Below are 20,850 nucleotides of genomic sequence, written 5' to 3' on the forward strand. Positions count from 1 at the left end.
CGGCGCAGGGACTGGACCCGGCTTGAGAGCGGCTTCTGAATGCGTGCTGACAGAAGCTGAAGGAGCCAGCTGGGATTAAATGCCAGAACCAAACAGGGATTGAGCCTCAGCCTGACAGACAGACGGACCTCCGGGAAGCTCTAAGACCCGATGACTGACGCTGACGATCGGATCAGTCAGAGACGGATTCCAGTCCGCCACTCGATACGCCTCTCACTGTGGCCATATAAAACTCCCGGGGGCTGTAATATGTATTTTATGACCATCTAGGTTGCATCATTAATTAGCTTTTATTTATACAATCAGGTTCTTTATGGTTGATAATAAAATAACATTTTAATAGCTAAAAAGGCTTTATGATAGATGGACATTCAGAGAAGTTGCTTTAGTCGTCCAGATCTGCTCATGACTCAAGTTGGACTTGGTGTGATTGAAAGTTAAGCAGCTGCTTGATGAGATTTTCTTTAAAACATTAGTTGCATTTTTCACCATTTGTCAATATTTTACCATAATTTTAACTCAATTCTGGGATCAGTCGACTGATTGATATGCAAAAAAAAGTTACTCTCTGGATCTCCCAGTTGTATTAAAGTGAAGCTAAAACTGTGTGCCTCTGTTTTCTACAGGAGATTGCCTTTCCCAAGATGGTGGCCAGCTGCTGTCGATTTCTGTGCTATTTCTGCCGCATCAGCCGGCAGAACCAGAAGGCCATGTTTGACCACCTGAGCTACCTGCTGGAGAACAGCAGCGTTGGACTGGGTAAGGCAGCGGTGTTGAACTCTTTTTCATGTCGGACCAAATCCAGATCATCAATGCTCTTAAAGGGCCAGTTGTGCCAGAATGTATTGATAAAACCTGTTCACAAACTGTTAAACTATCAATGAATCGGCAGAGATCGGCCTCCTGGATGATCGGTATCAGAATCAGCATCAAAAAACCTGATCGAAGTACCACTAGTAAATACCACTCTCCATTTCAAAATGCAAATTAATTAGAGCATCTTTGCTTGTTTGCTACTTCTGTAATATTTAAATTAAGAACCATAATATGGTATGATGTACTCTGCAAAAAATACAAGTTTTACCAAGTATTTTTGGTCTAGTTTCTAGTGTAAATTTCTTAGTTTTGTCTTATTTCAAGTGAACTAACTTAAAAGTAGCTCTTCAGCAAGATGTAGGAGCTTGTTTTAAATCAATAATTCCTTAATACTGATGCCACTAATATGAGGAAATAATACGAAGATATTTCCTCAAACTATAAGTGAGGAAATGTCTCAGTTATAAAAGACATTTAATCAATAACAAGGAATTATTGACTTTAAACAAGCTCCTTTATCTTGCTAAAATGTTACTTCTGTGCTAATTTTGACTTATTTCAAGTGCAGTAAGATATTTCTCTAGAAACTAGACTAAAACTACTTGGTAAGATTTTGTGTTTTTGCACCATGAGCTAATAATAGTAGGTACTGTATGTGCATAATGTAGCTTAGGAATGATGAAGTATCTGGTTTTGACATGTTAGTATGAGGCACCCCAAAGTAAACTCTGCTTAGGGCCCCAAAAGGCTTGGGGCCCCATTCTGAAAATTAACTTTCTGTTTTGTAATTTCTGGAACTGACAGATAATTAGCTCTGACTACTATTTTAAGGTTGTTGTTGTTGTTAGTAAAACTGCAGAAATCTGAAAAAATAAGGAATTTCTAAATAAAATCATACGAGAACCGAGGTATTTACTCATGCTGCGTGTTTTGTATTAAAATGCCAAGTTGTTTTAAAGAGTTTTCAGCCGATCGATATTAAAGCTCAGTCATAAACAGGCCGTGTTTCCAAATGCAGCCAAGATATCAGGTTAAGAGAAAGGCAGCTGGTGGACTGAGCAGGATGGCGAAATGGTGAGACACACAGGGTGGGACTGACGACGACACACAACAGTTGTTGTCCAACAAAACACATTAGATCAGAGGCTTCCAAAGTCATACAGGCTTTAGATTTCCTCCTGAATCAAATGATTGGTTCACCAGTGGATAACCTGAAGACATGTTGAAGAAGAGGTTAATTAGTCATTTGAATCAGCTGTGTTGGAGCGATGCGCCTAAAACTTGGCGGACATTGACCCTCAAGGACTGAAGCTGGGCACTCCCTGCTTCAGTCGTTTGCCAAGTCTCTTTAAAAGCATAATTTGATCTGGAGAAAATACTTGGAGGGCATCGTCTGTATAATGTGACTTTCAAAATAAGATCATGAAACAATAGGAGAGACGAAAACTGGATGACAAAAGTCTTCGCTGCCCAACCAGCCAATTTGGTTCACAGAGACTTCATGATTGATTTTATTGTATTTTTTTCTTTGTTTTATAAATTATGAATATTTAAAATGTTCTCCACTTCCAGTGTTAAATATTCATTAGAATTTAAATGTAATTGATCTTTATGTGTTCTTTGTATTAGCTGAAAATGGTGTTTAAAAAAAACAATATTTTTTATTGCAATAACAATTTATTGTCCAGCAAAATTTGTTTTCGTGACAAATCATTAGAAGTTTATGATCTGGAAAGATAATTTTATTATTGATTGGTTTGCTATTGTGAAAACATATTTTTTTCTTGTGTTTTCATAAGCTGACTTGAATGCTCTTAATTTGAATGTTAACGTTTTTAATTTTGTTAAAATTAAAATTCAGATTTTTAGTTTGGCAAAACTGTTAGACTAAGTGTATGCCAAAGTCCAAGACCTTTAAATGTTTAGATTATAAGAAAAGGTGATAAATTCCCAATTTACTGTCCACTGTTAACATTATTAGAATTAAATTATTAAATTAGTGCAGCAATAGAAAAGAAACAAAATATTTTGTGGAAATTTCTTGGTACAAATGGAAAAATGTATTTAAGGAAAGCAGTTGATACAGCTAACCACACTTTATTACTCTTAAATTGCATAAATATGGGAGAAAAGGGACATTTTACTACTGGTTAAGTAATTATTTAACAAATAGGAAATAGTTCGTACAATTAGAAAATAAAAGATCAGATGTTTAAGAGAAGATTAAATGTGGAGTCCCCCAGGGTTCAGTGCTTGGACCAAAGTTTTTTTATATTGTAATTTAAGAACATTCATGAAATATAAAATATTGTTAACTTTTTTCTTTTGCTGATCATAATGCTTTTTGTAAAAAATTGTATAGAATTTTTAGTTTGTCTATAAAATGTCTAAACTTGAGAGGTTTACAGACAAATTGTAATAAAACCAAATTTATGATTTGTGGTAACAGACAAATAGATAATTCTATGATATTCCAGTGGAAAGAGTATGAAATTGTTATAAACTTAATTGTAAGTCTCATGTAAAATAAATAAAACAAAAACCTTGGGGAAGTATTTAATTTTTAAATAAAGTTTAAAAAAAAAAAAACACGCCTCGGTGACATGTAGCTAAAAATAGGATGAGTTTTTTTCTTGGCTGGTTCAAAGCTGTGACCGCAGCGAGGCTAAGTGATTGTGACTGTTCTCTTAAAGTATAAATATTTTACTTTCTCCTCCTAGCTCCTGTGGGTAATTTATCCTGTCATGATCTGACAGCTGCATTTATTTTGAGATTAAATAACACACAGGTGGATTCAGGGTGATAAAACCAAACCTTTCAGATTGTTGTAAATAATTTGAAGTCCGTGGATCATTTTACACGAAAAGAAAAGTTTGAGCACTTTTTCAAGGCTTTGCAGTAGAAACAGAAACATTGATTCTGATGTGATACATTGCCACCTTTTATTGTTTCATTTAAAATGAACTTTTTTTTCGTTTGTGTTCAGCGTCTGAAGCGATGCGAGGCTCCACTCCTCTGGATGTCGCAGCATCTTCAGTGATGGACAACAACGGTCTGGCTTTAGCTCTGGAGGAACCTGACCTGGAAAAGGTTTGGCAAACCTGGAAAATCTCAGTCTAAATAACAAAGTTTAAACAACTAAACATGCCAGGTTAGCCTCAAACTATCAATCTGTTGTAAGATTTGAAATATTGAGTGAAAATGACACACTTACAGGTGCATTTCAATAAATTATAACAAATTTTAACTAACAGAGTTTTATTAAAGTGATACTAATTAGAGAAATCATTTATTTCTTTAACTTACTGATAAAAATGAAGAGCCCACTGCAGTGAACTCCATTGAAAACCTCCTAGTTTTTCCTCCAACATCAGTATTGTTGTTTCTAAATGAATATGATCTTTGCATTATTGGGGCTCTGAAAGCACTGCATTTCTCATTTTCTGCAAATAAATACAACATTTTTGCTTGTAATTTCAGAGACATGTTGCTAGTAGTTCATAGAACAAAAGAAAAATATTTATTTTACTCAAACATAAATCTATAAAAAGTAAAATAAGAGTTGTAGTGATATGCTATATTAATTTGTACTTATATATTTAAAAAACAAACTTTTTGAGGCTGCACAGTTTGAATTTCATATAATAAATTAATAAAAAGTATTTGGTTTCTGCGTGCATGTTTGTCTTAATACTCTGAAACTCTCCGAAAACATCCATGATCCATTTGTTGGTGAACCAAACAAAGCTGGTAGTTTTATTTTTTTTCCTCCTGCTGACTGTTTTTATCAAACAATGTGATTTTTGAAGCATAATTCAGTTTGCTCTAGTCACGTTTTGCATAAAAATACAAAAAACTTATTGGTTCAGGACAAATGTTTCCATTTTGGACATAATTTTGGGATTAGAAACACAAGTCCATATTTTCACACATTTAGTTGTTGTAAATAATGTCAGAAACGCCCAGGAGTCTTACCCAGACGTGTGTGTGTGTTCAGGTGGTGATGTACCTGGCAGGATGCGGCCTGCAGAGCTGTGCCATACTGGTTGCCAAGGGTTACCCGGACCTGGGCTGGAACCCCATAGAGGGAGAGCGTTACCTCTCATTCCTGAGATTTGTCGTCTTCTGCAATGGTACGTCAGTCAACTTTCATATCAAATATTCCCTCAGAGATAATCTTTCAGTGAATTAAATAGTGTAGCTCCGACAATCAGGAGTGATTACCTTGATATTGAATTGTATAGCTTAGAAAAGTAGTGGTTGTGTTTAAAAAGGGATGATTTAGAATAGATTATGTAGGTAAATATGAACTGTGTACACAGATTCATAGAAAAATGCATTATGTTGATAGAAATGAGAACAGGATATGCTGTGACTAAAAGAAATCTGCCAGGAAAGGCTGCCAAGCTGCTGCTGAGTAGCCAGGACTAAGAAGTAAAAATGTTGGTCAGCTTTTTCAACACTTCCAGTAATAACTGTGCTCCAGCTGACTCCATCCATTCCTTTTGTGCGTGATATGAATCGTTAATGTGCGTGGAAGATTAATGTGGAGCTCCTTCTGGCTGTAGGTGAGAGCGTGGAGGAAAATGCTAACGTGGTGGTGAAGCTGCTGATCCGACGTCCCGAGTGCTTCGGCCCTGCCCTGAGAGGCGAGGGGGGACAAGGTCTGCTGGCTGCGATGAAGGAGGCCATCAAGATCTCTGAGGATCCCGCGCTGGACCTGCCCAAGAGCCCGGCTGGAGCCACCGCAGGGTAGAAATATCTCCAGTTTCACTGGCTCCCTCTAGCTTGTAAACCAGACATGGTCAAAATCCTATTTAAAAGGGAACCTCCTCTGCAAAATTCACGTTTGTATATTTCCATTTGGGTCGCAATTGCTTCTAAAACCAACCCAAGCTCTTAAAAGAAACACCCAGCCATTATTTTGGCAATAAGTTAATGTTTTTTGGTGTCTAAAAAATGAGCCTCACTGGCTTTGTGTCATTACCTAGCAACCCCAGCTGAGTTCCAGCCCGTTACCTAGCAACCTCAGCAGAGTTCCAGCCCGTTACCTAGCACTTTTGGTCAGTTGGTTTTATCACTGTATGCGTTGTACAATGGCTGCTGGAAAAGACAAGTGTTTAGTTGTTGATTTAATATCCAAAACCTTTTGCTACTCTTTTGTTGGTTGCACAGGAGGCTCTACTTCTGCTTTTCAAAGATGGTCGGTTGTGTAATTATGCATCTGTTTGCAGCCATTTTTTTTGTGCGAATGTAAATGTTGGCACTTTAAGTTTGGATTTAAAGTGACAAGAGGCCCTAAAACAGCTCAGTCTGGGAAATATGCAGAACTAAGCAGACTAAAATCTTACTATCTAGAATGATTTTGTCCAAAAAAAAAAAAAAAATACTATGAATATGTTTTGTATTGCACATAAGGCTATCCTGTTCAAAGAAGCATAATATGTCACTTTTAAAGGTTATAAATAATTTCTGAGTGAAGCTTTGAAGGTCAGCTTAAAGCTAAAAAAAATCAGATACTGTTGAGAAGCATTTATTTTGCTCAAAAGAGAGATGCTGCTCTCATTCCACCCTTGATCAATTACATCGACCTCATCAGATTGTTTAAAAACCCCAAAGGAAATCAGAGGCTCAGATGCTCTTCATTGAGTTTTTCCAAAGGAATCCAGGCTGGATCTGTTTTATAGGGCAAGTCTTTGTTTTTAATTATGAATTTATTGTGTTGCTAAAGATCCAAAGCAGCTTCATTGCCCACAGGAAAAAGTCTTAATTTTCTAATTTTAAAACTCAGTTTTTATAATAAACACGTCTTCACTTAGACTCTTTAAATGTTTATATATTTAAAATTTTAAATTGACATTTGTGTCTGTATTAACCAGGGTATTTATTTGTTGCGAGGGAATAAAAAAGAAAAGTTTTTCCTCATGTCCCCCAGTCGGCTCCGTTCACTTCCCAGCTATGAACTGCTTTGTGTTTGTCTAAAAAATCCCAGTATGATAGACTGAAGGTTTTTATTTTTATCTTCTCTAGCAACATTTTTACAAAGCTACAGATTTAATTAGGTGATTTAAGGGGAAGAAACATAGTTGTAGCTTTGATATTTACTGGCGCTGCAGCTGCTTTCTTCAGTGTTTGTTCACATTGTTATGCAGAAGCTGAAACACAGTGGAGCTTTAATGCTGACTGTATTTATAGCCTGAGGCGAAGCCAGGCATTTTGGAATTACGATCAGTGAAATATACAATGGAATGGGCAGAAAGGAGCTCAAAACGCAGCTACACACCAAGAAAACTCCAAAAAGAAGCTGTGATAGAGGCCAGAAAGTTGATCCCAGGCTCCTGTTTCTGTGCTGCAGGTCTGGTGAAGAGGAAGGAGAAGTTATCCACATGGGCAACGCCATCATGTCCTTCTACTCCGCCCTCATCGACCTGCTGGGACGCTGCGCTCCAGAGATGCATGTGAGGGAAACTGTTGATTAAATTACATTTACTCCTCAGTTAATGGCTGGCTGGTAAATAATTAATTATAAATCAATTAACAGGCTTCCGGCACATTTTTCACAAAAGTTCCAAGTCTGTTTACTGGAGATATTTCCAGTCATGACTGACTTTGAAAACAAAAATTCAGCAATAAGAAGGAAAGTTGTATAGTCTGGAATTCAGATACTTGTATCTAATTAACATAGATTTTACTTTTCATTTCATAATTAAATTTGGGCTTTTTTGCAGTTTGCATGATCCAGTCTTCAGTGTTTCTTCTTTTCTTTGCAGCTTATCAATGCAGGGAAAGGTGAAGCGTTGCGTATCAGAGCCATCCTGCGCTCTCTGGTTCCCACGTCAGACCTGGTGGGCATCATCAGCATCCCCCTCAAGATGCCTGTGATTAACAAAGGTCAGCACATTTTGGTGGCTGGAGTCATTTCTGGAAATGTGAGAGTAAAAAGCTTTCAACTGTAGCAGGAAATGGTGTTTAGTTTTAAAGTTATAATCATGTTTTAGCTCTCATAATCCATCCTGCTGCTTTTTTATGCACAGATCACATCTCAGAAAATGGAATATTCACAATGGAACTAAAATAATTCAATTATATTATGTAAACATCCATCAACTTTTTTGGCTTTTTTAGCCTTTGCTACTAAACAAACAGCAGTTTTCCTTTTTCTGTAACAATCTGAATACATCATTTTACCTCAATTATTGTCTACAAATGTGGCAGCAGCAACAAATTCTGAAATATCTCTGCACTGCTACTTTTTTATTTTCCACGTTTTTATTGTGGCATATGTATCATTTGGTATTGTTTTAAACTATTAACTTTTTACTTTCAGTTAACTTTGTGCTCATACCCTCATCATGAAGTCTTTAGTAGCTTTCTAAAGCACACTGTGACATTAGATGCAGTGTTTAATCCGAGTTGTTTAATCTGAGGTGTTTAATCTGGACTACAGACGGATCCGTGACAGAACCCGACATGTCGGCCTGCTTCTGCCCGGACCACAAGGCCCCCATGGTGCTTTTCCTGGACAGAGTTTACGGCATTGAGGACCAGAGTTTCCTGCTGCAGATGCTGGAAGTCGGGTTCCTGCCGGACCTCAAGGCCTCGGCGTCTCTGGACACGGTGAGTCCAAAAGAACCTTCATCTAATTCACAACTCTAAGCTAAAATAACTACACCGTTAAGCCACTTGAAGGGAAGAAAACCTTCTCAAAAGCGTCTCAGACGTCCGATTTATTAGTGAAATATCACAATTTTAGATGTCACGAGGCGCCACTTTTATCTAACCATATGCAGGTGTGAGCACCATGGGAATTTCTGTCTGAAAATGTCCAATGTTTCAGATTTATTTGTGTCTCATTTGTTTTTGTTTTTTTGTTGTTTTTTTAATCATAAGCCAAAAAGTTCTGCAATCTGCTAACAAACGGGTCACTAATTCAGCTGCATCGCCACCATATATTAATTTGTATTAAAATTATCTGGAAATACTTCCAGTAATTTTTTACTTTTTCACTTTTAAGCTTCAGTTTTATTCAGAAAACTTCTGCTTTCCTTTCTGAAATGAGGCACCAGGTATAAAAACACTTTTTTAGTTTATGTCTGTGTGAAAACTGGACCGGATGTCGATTCTCCGTCCCACAGGAAGTACTGAGCACCACGGAGACGGCGCTGGCCATGAATCGCTACATCGGTTCGGCTCTGCTTCCTCTGCTGACCCGCTGCGCCGCTCTGTTCGGCAACACGGAGCACTACGCACATCTAGTCGACTCCACGCTGGAGACCATCTATCGGCTGTCCAAAGGTCGCTCGCTCACTAAAGCCCAGCGGGACGCCATCGAGGAGTGTCTGCTGGCCATCTGCAAGTACGCACTCACTTGGTTTGGCACAAAAACAGAGAGCGAAATAGATCTACAGGACTTTTATCTGAAGTCTCATGTGTCTGATAGTGTATTAGGGCCATTGTACATTAAAAATGGATCAAATTTACGCCAAAAACCAAAAGATTTTCCAGAAATAAATTAGGAAATTTCTGAGCTCCAAAAGCTAAAAATTTGTGAGAAAAAGCTCATAAATCTTTAGGTTAATCTCAGATATTTTCTCAATAAAAATGGGAAATTTCTGAGCTCTAGTAGGTTGACAATTTGCAAAAAAAAAATCTGAAATTTTGAGATTAATTTAAGAAATATCCTAGAAGAAACTTGGAAATTTCTAATTTTGAAAAGTCAAAGATTTGCAAGAAAAACTCAGAAATCTTTAGGTTAACGGCTGAATTTATTTATTTATTGAAAAAAAACAACAGAGATTTCTGAGTTTGATAACTTTAAAAATTGTTAGAGAAATATTTTAGAACAAAAAGCATGGAAATATTTGAGTTTCAAAATTTGAAAGTGTCCATCTTTTGGAACACATGTCCCAAACAATGTGTAATTTTTTGGGGGATGTTGTGTTTTGAAAAATTTCCAAAAGTTAAAAATGTTTGACTTATCAAACTCAGAAATGCAGAAGTTTTCTCTCTAAAAACATAACTTTTTACTAGCAGATTTTAAACTTAAATTCCTAATTATTTTCTTTTTTTTTGGCAGAAATTATCTCCTTTTTCCCTAATCTGCTGTTATACATGTGAGCGGTTCACAGAACAGCAATCATCCATCCTGCAGGATTAATTGTAAAAGTAAAACTAGGATTTAAAGTGATATCTAAGGAAATCCCGCTGAAGTTATTTGACTTCTTCTTCCTGTTTGTGTTATTATTCCTGCATCACAACCTGCTTTGAGATGTCTTTTATTTTTCATGTGCTTCTCTAATTGTCTGCAGGCATCTTCGACCATCCATGATGCAGCAGCTGCTCAGGCGCCTCGTCTTCGATGTTCCTCTGCTCACTGAATACTGCAAGATGCCTCTCCGGGTGAGGGAGCACATCTGTTTTCTTCTTGCCGACGTCGAACATTTTACACCTGATTTCCTTCACCCTCCTCCAGAATATCCAGCACTCATGCTCCTCTAGTTTCCTTGTTTATCTTTACAAATTTGAGCTAAAACACGGTGCACAAGTTAATTTATTTTCATTATAGTATTTCACGGAATTAGGTTTTGCCTCTTGCATGTTTCTGCAGCTGCTGACCAACCACTATGAGCAGAACTGGAAGTACTACTGCCTGCCGTCTGGGATGGGCGGCTTCGGCATGGCCTCTGAGGAAGAGCTGCTGCTCACAAAGAAACTCTTCTGGGGAATTTTTGACTCTCTTTCTCAGAAGGTATGTTGGCTTTCTGTTATCTTCAAATGTATAAATTTGTTTTGCTGCTGCTTCTTTTAAAAAGTGGGAACAGCTCAATATTTTATAAAAACAAAATGCTTCCAGTAATTAGGCTCTCGCCGGCTTTTTGTTTTCTTTTTGCTCTGTTTTATGGTAATTTCTCGAGCTTTGCTTTCCTGAGAGACGGTTTTGTACTGAATGCATAATGAAGTGCTGTGAGCCTTGCAGCTGAAGCAAAGCCCAGATTGATCATTTATCAGTCTGTGACAGGGTCTGTTTCAGCGCACACTTTACCAGATTTCACATCAACTCCAAACTGTCCACAGTGTCTTTTTTCTCATGTCATAAATACAAGATTGAAAATATTTTGTCAATACTGTATCTTACCGATGAGAACCAAGTTGGGAATAAAAATAAAGTGGAAGAAACAATTGAATGGTTAACATATTTTATAAATAAATATCTGAAAAGTGTGGCTTGCATTTATGTTTAGTCCCCCTGAATCAGTATTTGACATCTTCAAATAAACCTGCTGCACTGAAATTGAATTACTCTGTTCACCTTTGATAAAATTTGGTGGCACTGGATTTTATTTTGGAGTGTCAGAGTAAAGGGGGCTGAGAAAATCTGCATGCCATACTTTTAAAAACTATGTATCTTTTTACTTACAATTTTTAGTTTGTGTTGATCTGTCACTGCAAAAACATAAACTCTTACTAAGTATTATTAGTGCAAAAATCTTAGTACACTTGAAACAAGACAAAACAAACTTACAAGATGATACTTTTTCATTAATATTAAGGAATCAGTAGTTAAAAGTCCCACATAATAACTTATAATATGGGGAAAATATCTTGTTCCACTGGAATTGTTGACTAAAAGAACCTCCTATATTTGCTGAAAAGTTGGTTGTAAGTTAGTTTAGTCTTATTTCAAGTGTAATAAGATATTTGCAGTAGAAATCAGACCAAAAATACTTGGCAGGATTTTGTGTTTCTGCAGTTCAGGTTAGATTCTGCGTTGACATTTGTGGCTGTAACGTAACAACATTCACAAATAAATCAAAAAGGCAGAAACCAGCTTCCTAAGCCTTTTGTTTGTGTTGTAGAAATATGATTCTGAGCTGTTTAAAATGGCCAAGTCGTGCCTGTGTGCCATTGCTGGAGCTTTGCCTCCAGACTTCGTGGACACCAGCTTAGGGGCGACGGTGGAGAAGCAGGAGTCGGTGGATGCACAGGGAAACTTTGAGCCCAAACCCATCAACACTGCCAAGTATGAGATTTTACTTGTGTTTGTGCACAATGTTATGCAAGAATTTATTTAAAACACATGCAAAGCAGCTGACTTTTGGCTAATGACGGATATTTAAGCAGTCATTTCTCTTTTCCAGCATCTCCCTTCCTGAAAAACTTGACTACATTGCTAATAAGTATGCAGAGCATTCCCACGACAAGTGGGCTTCAGAGAAGGTCAGAACCTCCTCTGTACCACATCTGCATATTTTACCCATGCAGCGTGTGTTGCTCAGAGGTGCAGTAATGACTCTGATTACCTGCATCTGTAGATGTCGGCTGGCTGGAAACACGGAGACAGTTTGGACGAGCAGGCCAAAGCCCATCCGCTGCTGAAGCCGTATAAATCTTTAAGTGAGAAGGTATGGAGCGTTGCACTGTCTCCAAAAACAAAGAATCTCCCTTATTTGTTGGTTTTTACTCTCCTGTTTTTATTGCAAAGTCAGAACAATTCAAATATGACTTAAAAAAAACTCAAGTTATGTTGATTTCTTATGGGATTACTGATATTTTCCCTGCTCTGCAGCGCTTTAGAGCAACTTGTTTCAAAAAGCTGATAATGTCTTCATCAAAATTGCAGGAAAGAGGTAATTATGTGTTAACGTTCTCAATGAACGAAAATAAACTACATGTTCTTTTATGTTATGACGTTCTGTCCCACAAAGTTTCAACTAATAGTTGCCCTGATTGAAAGTTTCTCCCAGAAAACCTGCTAAGCCTGGTGGTTGGGCACTAAGGCAGTCATTCATCCAGCGACTCGCCGTGTTTATGAGTAAAAAGATGTTTAAAGTTGACAAGAAATTTGAAAATATCACTTGATAATTATGTTATTGGAAGATTAATACCTGAACACCAAATATAAAGTCTTAAAAAGTGCAAACACTTAAAAAAACTTAAATATATAAGCAAAGCTTAGCCTGGTGGGGGCACAAGTAAAGCCTGGTGGCCCGCCAGGCTTATAATACACCAGTGGAATAATTCAGACAAGTTCACTGACCCAAACATGCTTCAGAACTGAAATCCATTGAAATAAGGTGTGATTAAAAATATATGTGAATAAATTTAATTTTAGGGAGATTTGTGAACGTTCCTACAATCTGTGTATTATACATATTTTGTTTTAAAATTCTTTATTTTTGAGGTATTGAGAGGATTACAAAAGCACAATTTCAGTCTGTGATCAGATATAAAATTCCTTCTCATGACATTTCCATTTACAAAAACAAAACAAAATGATGGAACAAGGGGGTATTATCTTGGAAAGACATTACTTTTATGTACATAACTAAGTATATTATAAAATAAATAGACACTTCCTGAAGGATGAATTATGCAAGCAAAAACTCGGCGTCAAAGCAGCCAAAAGGAATCGAAATCCTGCAAAAACAGAGCCGGTATTAAATCCCTGAGCAGAATTTGATTTGATCTTCATTCTGTCATCCAGGATGAAATATTAATCATCCAACACGACTTTTATTGTAGTTTACAACCAGAAAATACGATCCACAAAGTATATGGCATCAATAACATTCATTTTACAGCTGAATGTGTTGCTTGAATTGCTTCCACTCCAAATGATTATACACTGATGGCAAATTAAAATAAATATGAAATACTTGCAAAGTTGAGTCTTTCTGACTTTAAACTTTAGTCATATAGATAAAAATAGGAGACACTTATATTTTTTTCTTATTGGTGAACATGTAGATCACAGGTGTCGAACTTGAGGCCCGTGGGCCAAATCTGGTCCGCCACAGCTTTTTATGTGGGCCTTTAGATTCTAAACTAAACACTAAATGTGATTAAATATTATGTTATCAATCAAATGAATGCGGTTTTTATCCGTTTACTGCCTGATTATATCCATCTCTCCAGTTTCTTGATCTTATCGTAGAAATTCACGCAAAATCCCTACACTTTTTTTCTATTATAATTGGGATTTTATTACAGATTTTTCTCAAACATTGTCAAAAACTTTACTTGTACTAAGCAGCTGCCTCAGCCTTAACTGATGTCCGATTATAGACCATGATCTATATTACAGTCACATTATAGTCCATACAGTAGTAAAAGGTAGCATTTACTGTCATAAATGAGAGCAAATATCGCAAATATTTCCAAATTAGTACCACAAACACTTAAGAATCACAAAATCCTGGAGAGTCTGAAAAGATGTTCAATAATATTAATTAATTTTAAGAATTAATTGATACTTTAACAGTTTGTGATCAGGTTTTATCAATACATTGTGGCACAACAGGCCCTTTAAGAGCCTTCAGGATCTGGATTTGGCCCAAAACCAAAATGAGTTTGACACCGGTGATGTAGAGTCTTACAGAGGACAAAGAGTTCAGTGTTTCGTGTGTAATTTGCAGGAGAGGGAGACGTACCGCTGGCCTGTGAAAGAGTCCCTGAAGAGCATGCTGGCGATGAACTGGAACATTGAGAGGACCAAGGAGGGAGAAGCCATGTTCCAGCAGCGAGAGAGTGAAAAACAGAGGAAGCTCTCAGAAACTCAGGTAGCTCCTTCAGATTCTGACGCCATCACATTGCAAAATCTGTTGTCTTTTTTTGTTGTGTTGATTCCCAAAATCTACTGCTCGCGATCCAGCGTTCAACAACTTTCTTATTTACAACTGAGACTATTTAAGTCATTGAGTCTAGTAGAGTTTCTGACTGAAAACTGGTTAGTCTGAAAAAGGAGGATATGCATCTGCTGCCTTACTTGCTTCCTCTCTGTTTAATTTGTGCAGTCTAACGGATTCAGTCCTGCTCCGATGGACCTGCACAATGTCACTTTGTCCCGAGAGTTACAGGTACGTCTCAACTCATGTTGGTTTGCGGGAAAAAGACTCTCCACTGTTCAAGCTTACTTTTTTATTTCCACAGAGTATGGTGGAAGTGGTTGCAGAAAATTACCACAACATCTGGGCTAAGAAGAAGAAGTCAGAACTTCTGAGTAAAGGTGTCGAAATTAAAAAGCTTTGCTAAAAAATAAGCATTTTTTTAAACATAATTTTGAATTAATTGTCTTTGACCGAACAGGAGGAGGGTTGGCTCACCCGCTGCTTGTTCCCTATGATACCCTGACTGCTAAGGAGAAGTACAGAGACAAAGAAAAGGCCCAAGAGCTCTTCAAGTTCCTGCAGATAAGTGGCTATGCTATCACAAGGTGAGCCTCTTTTAAATGGATTATTTTGTTTGTCGGTCTATAATTCCTAAATCTACAACTCAACTTCAATTTGGAGTGATGAAAACATGCAAGATTATGAATGTTTGATTTTCTTGCGTGTGAATTTTGTGGAGTATTGAAGTTATGAGTAAAAACTAATTGGCTGGAGTTGATCTGTCTTTCGGTCTCAGAGGTCTGAAGGACATGGAGCAGGACTCGTCATCCATGGAAAAACGTTTTGCCTACAAGTTCCTAAAGAGGCTGCTGAAGAATATCGACTCTGCTCAGGAGTTTATCGCCCATCTGGGTGAGTCTGCAGCACTAATACTAATATTATCAATCGCTGAGATGTAAAAATTAAAATACTGACTCCACCGTTTACAGAGGCGATGGCCACCAGTGGGAAAACTGACAAGTCCCCACATGACCAGGAGATCAAGTTCTTTGCAAAGGTGTGGTTGAGGATTTGGAATTACTCCACTTGTTTTCAGAAAGTTTTTATTTTTACTGAGGTTTTCTTTTTATTCTCCTCAGGTTTTACTTCCATTGATTGATCAGACATTTAAGAACCACTGCCTTTACTTCCTGTCCACACCCAACAAGAACCTGAGCAGCTGTGGTTGCGCCTCCAACAAGGAGAAGGAGATGGTCACCAGGTATCAAACAAATCAAAGCCTTCTCCTTTAAACTGGTGGAGTGGAGTTGTCTGGCACTTTTATATGTTCCCAAAACCTTTCCTTAAAGGGCATCTATTATGGAAAATTTACTTTTTTAATGTTTTTCATTCTTCCATTTGGGTCGCAACTTATTCTGAAAACAGCAAAGACGTTTTTTTGGCGATAGGTTGATGCTTTTTTTGGTGTCTGGAAAATGAGCCATTTCAAAAACCTCAGAAATGTTGAGTCACAACCGTTACCTAGCAACCACAGCCGAGCCCAGCCCGGTCACCTAGCAACCATAGCTGAGCTCCAGCACATTTAGTCAGCTGGTTGTACTGCTGTATCCGCTGTACAATGACAAGATTTTTAAATTTTTTTTGTTGTTGGTTGTGCAGGAGGCTCCACTTCTGCTTTTCAAAGATGTACGGTCGTATAATTGTACATCTGTTTGCAGCCATTTTGTAAACGTTGAGTTGCGGAGGCGTGGTCAGTAGCAGTTTATTTAGATTTAGGAGCTCAAAATAGGCAGAACGGAGCATACTAAAATCTAAGAATGACTTCATTTAGGTCCTACGATCTGATAGATCACAATAGGTCACTTTTAATTTCTTTCACTTTTCTTTCCTGTCAGCTTTTCTTCAGTTCTGCCTTTATTTCCTCTCCTTTTCCAGCCTGTTCTGTAAGATGGCAGCTCTTGTTAGACACAGGATTTCTCTCTTTGGTAAGGTCGCCTCTGTCTCTGTCTGCAGTTTGACTTTGTTCCAGCAGACGATAGAAACATGTCTTTCTGTTTCAGGAAGTGACTCTGCGATCATGGTGAGCTGTCTTCACATCCTGTCCCACTCACTCGACACGAGGTACACAAACCTCCACGCCGTCTCCACTAACAAAGCTCTGGGAATGTGCCGTCATGTGACTTACGGTTATCAAAACGTCCAACTTTTCCTCAGAACAGTGATGAAATCCGGCGCAGAGCTGGTCAAAGTCGGCTTCAAGGCCTTCTTTGAGAACGCGGCGGAGGACTTGGAGAAGCTGGTGGAGATGCTGAAGCTGGGGAAGTTCATGCAGTCGCGCGCACAGATGAAGAGCGTCACTCAGAGCATCAACTATGTGACCGTGGCCCTGCTGCCCATCCTCACTGCCCTGTTTGAACACACCAGGACGCACGAGTTTGACGTGGACCTGCTCGGTAAGACCAGCAGCTCGAGCTCTGCAAAAACACTTACCAAGTAGTTTTAGCCTAATTTCTAGTGCAAATATCTCAGTTCTACTGGCAGTTTATTCAACTTATAACAGGACATTTTTCCCATGTTATAAATTAATTTGTCTGCCACTAGAACAAGCACTTTTTCATCAATATCAAGGAATTATTTACTTAAAAAAAGCTTATATATCTTGCTACAAAGTTACTTGTAAGTTACTTTGCTTTATTTTAAGTTTGCTAAGACATTTGCACTAGAAACTGGAGCAAAAATACTTGGTAAGATTTTGTGTTTTTGCAGGGCAAGAAATTTTAAGAGCCCACATTCAGCCATTTTTATTTTTTGGCAGAATCATGTTGAACTGTGTTGTATTTATTTTGGATAAAACAGAATGGAGCCAAATTAAACTTATCCATTTCCTGTCAGGATTCTCATCCTGCTTTACTCAGTGATTTATTCATTAATGTTTTATTTCTGTGTTTGTTTGTTAGTGGATGATGTGCAGCTGTCCTGCTACCGAATCCTGATGTGTTTCTACAGCCTGGGAACCGGAAAGAATGTCTTTGTGGAGAGGTGAGAGGTCAAGATCTTTAACGGTGCTGACCTGAAAGTTATTGTTTTGGCTCATTTAAATTTTATTTGCAAGAACTATAGCTATTTTTTCAGTAAGCCAATGATCTAATGCCAACAAGGAGCTCAAATTCAACAGAAATAAAATAAAAAAAATTACAATAAGTCCTACATATTTCATCTTTGTGAAGCTTAAAACAAAAGGGTTCCAGGACATAATCTGTGTTTTGGTGTGTCTACGAGTCCAAGTCAGTTTTTGTTTTAAGCTTTTACATATTTAGAAAATCAGGGAAATGTTCAAATTTAGCTCCGTTTGAACTGAAAACTAGAGAGAAAATGTGAGATTTAATTAATTATTATTAATTATTAATTAATTAATCCTTTAATTAATTATGTGTTCAGAAAGATCCGTGCTTGGTCGAGTTTAGGGAAAAGAGAAACGAATCAGATCTGTCGTGTGTTTTTATTTCTTAGGAGGACACAAACCTTTAGCCACATCATTTTCCAAACCAAAGCCAGTGAGAAATTTCCAGATCTTTTCCCAACTTCTTGAGTTAAAATATCCTTTTTCCTAAACTAAAATACTTTTACTATAAATAATTTTTTTGCTCTGTTCTCAGAATTTGCTTACAAAATATTTACTATTGCAGTTTAGCTTTTATTTGCCATCACAGGAATCTGTAAATCAAACATTAGGTGAGCCTTTCTCTTATCTGTTTATCATATTTCCTGACATGTGATCAGTTGTATGAGTTTATTTGCTGCTTTTCAGGCATCTGCCAGCGATTGGGGAGAGTCTGGCGACCTTGGTGGGAGCGATGCCGGTGGCGTTCCTGGAGCCTGATCTTAACGCCCACAACCCACTTTCAGTTTTCAACACCAAGACGCCCCGAGAGCGAGCCAGTGAGTTTCCAGCCAAGCCTGGGCTCATCTCTGACGCTCGCCGAGGCTGCGGTGCCTTTGTTCGCTCACGGTGATGGATGTTTCTGCGTTTCAGTCCTGAGCATGCCCGACACGGTGGAGGAGATGTGTCCAGAAATGCCTCGCCTCGACAAGCTGCTCAAGGACGTCAATGACGTGTCGGAGTCCGGCGCTCGCTACAGTGACATGCCACAGGTCCGCTTTTCATCTGAACTGCTGCTGCTTTTGAGAAATTATGTAAAAAATTAGGACTATTTTTTTTTTCTTTTTTGATCCAACTGGAACATTTAAAAGAAGATTAGGGCAACTAAAAAATATTTTCTCAGAAATTTGATTTTAATCTTCTGAAATCAAATGTCAGAATTCTGGAGAAACAGTTAAAATTCTGAGAAATAAATTCAGAATTTTGAGATTAAATTCAAAATTCCAAGAAAAAAGTCAGAACTCTGAGATTAATTTCAGAATTCCAAGAAAAAAAAGTCAAAATTCTGAGATAGAAAAATTTGAAGTCTGAGATTAATGTCAAAATTCTGAGATTAAATAAAAAAAAATCTAAGAAATTAAGTCAGAATTCTGAGATTAATTTCAAAATTCCAAGAAAAAAAAAGTTAGAAGTCTTGGACTAAAAAAATGTAATTCTGAGATTAAATTCATAACTCTAAGAAATTATTAATTTAATCATAATTAAATTCATAATTTAATTATGAATTTAATTATGATTAAATCCATAAATTAATTATAATTAAATTATAAATTATAATTAATTTATAATTTATATAATTATAATATATAAATTATATATAGGTTTGTTCTGAGATTAATGTCAGAACAAACCTAAATTGGTATCAAAATATTTGAGATTTCCTTATTTACCAAATTTGCAAGAGTTGTATTTCATATTCGAACCTTTGACCTGGTAATTTCTGAACGTTACACTCTCCCTGTCAGTTTGACCCGACCTTTGTGTCAAAGTGTGACCTCCAGCCGTTTCCTGCAGGTCATTGAGGTCGTCCTCCCCATGCTGTGCAACTACTTGTCCTACTGGTGGGAGAAAGGCCCGGAGAACTCGCCGCCGGACACCGACTGCTGCACCATGGTGACGTCTGAACACCTGAGCATCATTCTGGGAAACATCCTGAAGATCCTCAACAACAACCTGGGCATTGATGACGCTCCCTGGATGAAGAGGATTGCAGGTGAATCACTAAGATTTCACCTTTTAGCTGCACTTAAAATGCCGTTTAACTCCAGTCAAGTTGTGTCATTTCCATAAATCTACATGTAATGGGAGGCATCGGTTAATGCAACAAATTGTCAGCCTATAAGTAATTAAAGCCTAAATATGTTTAGGTGGGTACATTTACAAGACTTTTTAAGCCTGATTGATTAAACAAAAGCAGAAAAATCTGAACAGCCATTTTTGTTTCCTCTCCTAAAACAACGTTACTGCTAAAGAAGCTTATTTTGGGGAAAAAGCCTCTTCTACAGATTCTTCCTGCTTCCAGTTATACTTCTGTGTCTCCCAGTTATAACTCATCATTCTGGTCTCCAGTTTACTCGCAGCCAATCATCTGCAAAGCTGGAGCTGATTTGTTGAGAACCCACTTTCTGCCCACAATGGAGAAACTGAAGAAGAAGACAGTGAAGGTAAGACTCATCTATGCGTTTATCTTTAGTTGCATTGATCACTGCAGCAACGTCTTCACAGATCTATCCAACAAATCAGTCCTCCAGCTTCAGCTGATCCAGATGCTGCTGCTGGTGTTCTGACTAAAACCAGGAAGATGGAGCCCATAACACCAGAGTCCTTCACTGGCTCCCTGTAGCTCAGAGAACAGACTTTAAAATGCTGTTGTTAGTTTATAAATCACTGAACGGGTTAGCACCATGATACATTGAAGATCTACTGCTGCAGGAGAAGCAGTACTCAGCTTTTATGCTCCACAAATCTGGAACAAACTTCCAGAAAACTGTAAAACTGCTGAAACACTGACTTCCTTTAAACCCCCCCTTGTTCACAGTCATATTTGAAATGTAATCAATTATGAATTTAGCGACGTGTTTGTTGTGATGTAAAGCACTTTGAAATGCGTTGCTGCTGAAATCCGCTACACAAATAAAATTTAATTTTGATTTGTGATGCGTTAAAGTGCGATCAGGAATAATCAGATTTCTGTCTGACTGCAGGTTGTGTCTGAGGAGGAGCTGCTGAAGGCCGATGGGAAAGGAGACAACCAGGAAGCAGAGCTGCTCATCCTGGACGAGTTCGCGGTGCTCTGCAGGGACCTCTACGCTTTCTACCCCATGCTCATCCGCTACGTGGACAACAACAGGTGCAGCTGCAGACTTCACCTTTTAATGCTTTTTGAAGCGCAGTTTTGTTTGGAAACATCATAATTCATTTTATTTATCATTTCAGTTGTGTGTGTGTTTTTAATTTCTGTTTTAGTTATTGTTTTTGGTTGTTTTA

The 20,850-nt window shown here is 37.8% G+C and overlaps 1 protein-coding gene across 10 annotated transcripts in view; it reads left to right on the forward strand.

The window, feature by feature from the left end:
• Positions 1-20,850, forward strand: part of ryr3 (ryanodine receptor 3) — a 138,410-nt gene that overhangs the window by 83,674 nt on the left and 33,886 nt on the right. For all 10 annotated transcript variants that reach the window (XM_015053891.1, XM_015053916.1, XM_015053934.1 and 7 more), the window contains 29 exons: positions 627-759; positions 3,803-3,906; positions 4,814-4,949; positions 5,385-5,568; positions 7,172-7,274; positions 7,587-7,707; positions 8,264-8,433; positions 8,952-9,172; positions 10,125-10,215; positions 10,424-10,564; positions 11,673-11,836; positions 11,955-12,033; positions 12,129-12,218; positions 14,232-14,375; positions 14,610-14,672; positions 14,746-14,821; positions 14,902-15,028; positions 15,220-15,335; positions 15,413-15,480; positions 15,563-15,684; positions 16,359-16,408; positions 16,484-16,544; positions 16,638-16,876; positions 17,381-17,462; positions 18,232-18,362; positions 18,457-18,575; positions 19,378-19,576; positions 19,933-20,027; positions 20,568-20,713. In XM_015053891.1, coding sequence (XP_014909377.1) covers positions 627-759; positions 3,803-3,906; positions 4,814-4,949; positions 5,385-5,568; positions 7,172-7,274; positions 7,587-7,707; positions 8,264-8,433; positions 8,952-9,172; positions 10,125-10,215; positions 10,424-10,564; positions 11,673-11,836; positions 11,955-12,033; positions 12,129-12,218; positions 14,232-14,375; positions 14,610-14,672; positions 14,746-14,821; positions 14,902-15,028; positions 15,220-15,335; positions 15,413-15,480; positions 15,563-15,684; positions 16,359-16,408; positions 16,484-16,544; positions 16,638-16,876; positions 17,381-17,462; positions 18,232-18,362; positions 18,457-18,575; positions 19,378-19,576; positions 19,933-20,027; positions 20,568-20,713 — 3,575 coding nt within the window. The remainder of the gene's footprint in view (positions 1-626; positions 760-3,802; positions 3,907-4,813; positions 4,950-5,384; positions 5,569-7,171; positions 7,275-7,586; positions 7,708-8,263; positions 8,434-8,951; positions 9,173-10,124; positions 10,216-10,423; positions 10,565-11,672; positions 11,837-11,954; positions 12,034-12,128; positions 12,219-14,231; positions 14,376-14,609; positions 14,673-14,745; positions 14,822-14,901; positions 15,029-15,219; positions 15,336-15,412; positions 15,481-15,562; positions 15,685-16,358; positions 16,409-16,483; positions 16,545-16,637; positions 16,877-17,380; positions 17,463-18,231; positions 18,363-18,456; positions 18,576-19,377; positions 19,577-19,932; positions 20,028-20,567; positions 20,714-20,850) is intronic.

This window comes from Poecilia latipinna, unplaced genomic scaffold (assembly GCF_001443285.1).
Source record: "Poecilia latipinna isolate Pla-1442-1.1 unplaced genomic scaffold, P_latipinna-1.0 Scaffold55, whole genome shotgun sequence".
NCBI lineage: Eukaryota > Metazoa > Chordata > Actinopteri > Cyprinodontiformes > Poeciliidae > Poecilia > Poecilia latipinna.